Source organism: Phaethon lepturus, unplaced genomic scaffold (assembly GCF_000687285.1).
Source record: "Phaethon lepturus isolate BGI_N335 unplaced genomic scaffold, ASM68728v1 scaffold41518, whole genome shotgun sequence".
Taxonomy (NCBI): Eukaryota; Metazoa; Chordata; class Aves; order Phaethontiformes; family Phaethontidae; genus Phaethon; species Phaethon lepturus.
The window spans coordinates 1-3385 of NW_010559065.1; the positions used below are offsets into that span (position 1 = coordinate 1).

Sequence of the window (3385 nt, forward strand, 5' to 3'; positions counted from 1 at the left end):
CGCTGTTTTAGCCAGGGAAGTAAATAAAAAACCCCTCTCTCAGCCGGGCGGGCCTTTCGCCGTGGTGCGGTTTGGGTTTCGGTGCCATAAGCCCCCGCGCTCTGGGCTTGTGTTTCTGTCTCTCCTTCAAAGTGTGACTGACGCTGCGAGTTAAGGTTTTGTAGGTACGCAGAAAAGGTTTTGAAATGCAATGTTTTTGTTAATACTTGCAGCTATTGTCTGCTGTACGTTTGAATAGCGTTAATATTGGGGTATTTGCCAATAAAACTTAGAAGGAGAGCCCACAATATGTGCTCCTTCCTTTGTGCTACTTCTTAAATTCTTTGTGTGTGAACAGGAGTTTCTTCTTCCATAGGCTCTATCTCCTCCTTCCCGGGGCTTCAGTATGTGACAGCCCAGTGTCTGCCTGTCACAGCACGTAGGGAGCAGCCAGCTGAGCGGAGCCAGTGTCTGTTTGTGTGCAAATACCTTTGCTTGCACAAGGGGCAGGAAAGGAAATAAAAGGAAATTCTAGTCACTGGGTGAACGTTAGAAGCTTTAATGTTACCAGGAACTTGGTGTTTGGAGGGGAGTTGGAGATCTGTTGTAGGCTGTTACAGCTTGTTTTCATCCAAAAAGTGTTTTAAAAGGGTACTTGGAGAAGAGACAGCATCCAGTGCTTGACCTACTTAGTGTCTGTGTGTCTGAGCAGCCTGCTGTCCCGCCGTCTCCCGTTCAGACGCCGCAGAAAGCCGTGCTTCCAGCCAGGCACTTGCATGTAGCTCCCTGGGAGCAGGGAGAGGGTTGGGGCAGTGCTGAGATGCCACGTGGGCAGAGGAACGTGTTCCTCAAGTTGCTGCTGGAAGGGTGGGGTGTGGAGAAACAGCTGTTTCTCCATTGGGATCCTTTTAATTCCTCCCACCCAAAATCCTATTCGGACACATCCCTTATCAAACGAATCCCATTTGGATCCCAAGAGTAGTGTTAGTTGGATCTGTTGGAAAAAGCCTTTAGGTAAGGCAGCATTTGCAGCCTCATCCTGTGCTGCAGCCCCACGGCTGCTCAGCAAAGCCTCCTTCGTGCAAACCCCTCCGGTGCGGGATATCGGTGGCCTGTGGCCACCTCTCTCCTTCCTCACGTGAGGCAGTGGTGACAAATACTGCGATGCAGTGTGAAATAGTGTCCCTTCCCAACTCCCCGGGAAACGCTCCCGTGTCCTGTAAGTGCATTTAACCCATCTGAAACCAGAGCACTGTGTGCCTTGTGTGCTATTCCCTTCCCTGCCTGCCCCAAAGTTCACATGCTCCACAAAGCAGCGGTATTTGTTTAATACTGGCTAACCTGCGCGTATACTAACAGCTTGCAAGTTTGTGTTTGTTGGGAGAGAAGTCGATATGCTTGTCATTCGTTAACTCTGGTATAATTATGCCCTTTCCTGTGGCTGTTGCTGTCAGCAGAAATGCTCAGACTTGTCCCTAGGACCACTGCATCCAGGAGCCACTGCCTATCTGGGAGTCCGTAGGAACATGAAGTCCTGGTCTTAGGAAACACTTGACACCCGAGCTGGCAGCTGCATCAGAAAACAGTTGCAGGATGGCTTTGCATGTCTGTCACGGTCCTGAATGGAGCCGTGATCTGTTGGGAAGTACGGCAGCTGAGGGTGAGGGATCCGTTCGGGCAGCGGTGGTGGCTCCCGTGTCAGGAGGAGCGGCTGTCACCTCCCAGGTTGGTAGGGAAGTGGAGGGGATGCCCGGCGAGCCGGAAGGTGCCCCCAGTGCTGAGCCTGTGGCGACGGGGACAGTCAGCTGGTGAGTCACCCACCAGGGTTGTCCCTAGCCTGTCCTGACGGGGCGTGTGCCGGCTGTCCCGTGTTGTCTGCCTTGCTGTACATGTGGCATTGCTGTGAGTGGATTTTGTCATCCCCTCCCGATCTGAGTTGCTTCCCACCGTGTGCTGGCGTTCCCTGTCAGCTTGCTTTTTTGTGGTCTTCTTACAGACTTTGATTCTAAGAAGAAAAGAAAAGTGGCGGAAATTTATCAGGCTCTGAACAGCGACCCCATCGACGTGGCTACGCTCAGGCGGATGGCGATCAGCGAGGGGGGGCTCTTGACGGATGAGATTCGTTGCAAAGTGTGGCCGAAGCTGCTCAGTGTTAATACAGATGACCTGCCCCCTCTTCCAGGTACGGAACAGCCTGGACTCAGGTCCTGAGGAAGAACGGCTCGGTGATGTCTGTGCGTGCTAGAGGGAGGATCACAGAAGTTGAAGCATGTGCTTTCTGACCTGCCTTTTCCCTGTGTACACTGGTGCGTTGCCCACCAAGCTCATCTGCAAAGGGGACTTGTGCTGCAGCGGGGATGCTGTAGCTTCGCACGCTGTGTTGCATGTAAATGGCAGATTTGGAAATATACAACTTCCTAAAAACAACATTTCCATTGTGCTGTGAGGGTGGTGTTGTCTTTAGGGACAGACATCAGTTCACTTTGGATGTGGTTGGTGTGGCCCTGAGCGGTTTGCTGGCATGTGTAAGTTCATCTGCAACAGAAAGTATCAAACTTAATTTTTATTGGAGAAGTGGCTGTGCTGAGCCCTGGCTTGGCCAAAATTCTTCTGAGGTGTCTCTTCTGGGCGTAGATGAAACAGTTTGTGCCATGAAACACGTGTGGTGCTTGGTCAGAGCAGAAACAGGGAAGATGACCCTCCTCACGAGGTACCCGCATGGTTTTTAAACTTTAGTAATGCAGGAGCTGCAAGTCCTGTAGCTTTTACAGTCACTGTTCCCAGGACAGATTTTGTTATTGTTCCTGAATCTGTGGCCATTCAAAAGTGTGCATCCCCCCACGTCCGTCAAGAGCTGGATTATATTAGGTGATCAGAGCTGCTGGAAGACAGCGTTTAATTTCACGTGATCACAACTATGGTTCGGTGTGCCAGCAAATTCCTTTCCCGTCTGTTTTAACTATCTTAGTTACCCGTGGGTGGAGTTTTCTTCTGAATTATCTCTATTTAATAAACTATTCTTCATGGTCTCCACAGCATATCGCGCCTTGCTGCTGCTGAGTATACTTTGAAATTCCACAAAATTTTGGAGCAAAGATGTTTCCAGGAACTCTGGGAGTGGTGTCAGTTTAAGCGTTTTAACGTATGTTGTTTAAAGAAAGAATAGCCTCGTTTCCTCACACTGAAGTGCCGTTAGCATCAGACTGCACGGCAGTGAAAGTGAGGGGACGGGGCTGGTGTCTGACGTACAAGAAAGGGGACGTACGACGGGGTGGCGTGTCTGTGTGTGCAGCCTCATCCTCTTGCCTTCAGCAGGGTTTCTGCCAGCTCCCTCGCCCCACTCTCTTCCCAGTGCCTTTTCACTACGCGGTGTGAATCAAGTTCTCTCCTTCTCAGCAAGAAAGGA

At 50.9% G+C, this 3385-nt stretch overlaps 1 protein-coding gene across 1 annotated transcript in view; it reads left to right on the top strand.

Annotated features, from left to right (window-relative positions):
* Positions 1-1975: 1975 nt before the first annotated feature.
* LOC104625591 (TBC1 domain family member 20-like) overlaps positions 1976-3385 on the top strand; it is a gene marked incomplete at both ends in the record, with an annotated part of 4907 nt that continues 3497 nt past the window's right edge. Inside the window, 2 exons of the mRNA XM_010293259.1 lie at positions 1976-2183; positions 3380-3385. The exon at positions 3380-3385 is cut by the window's right edge and continues 80 nt beyond it. Of these exons, the coding sequence (XP_010291561.1) occupies positions 1976-2183; positions 3380-3385 (214 nt within the window). The remainder of the gene's footprint in view (positions 2184-3379) is intronic.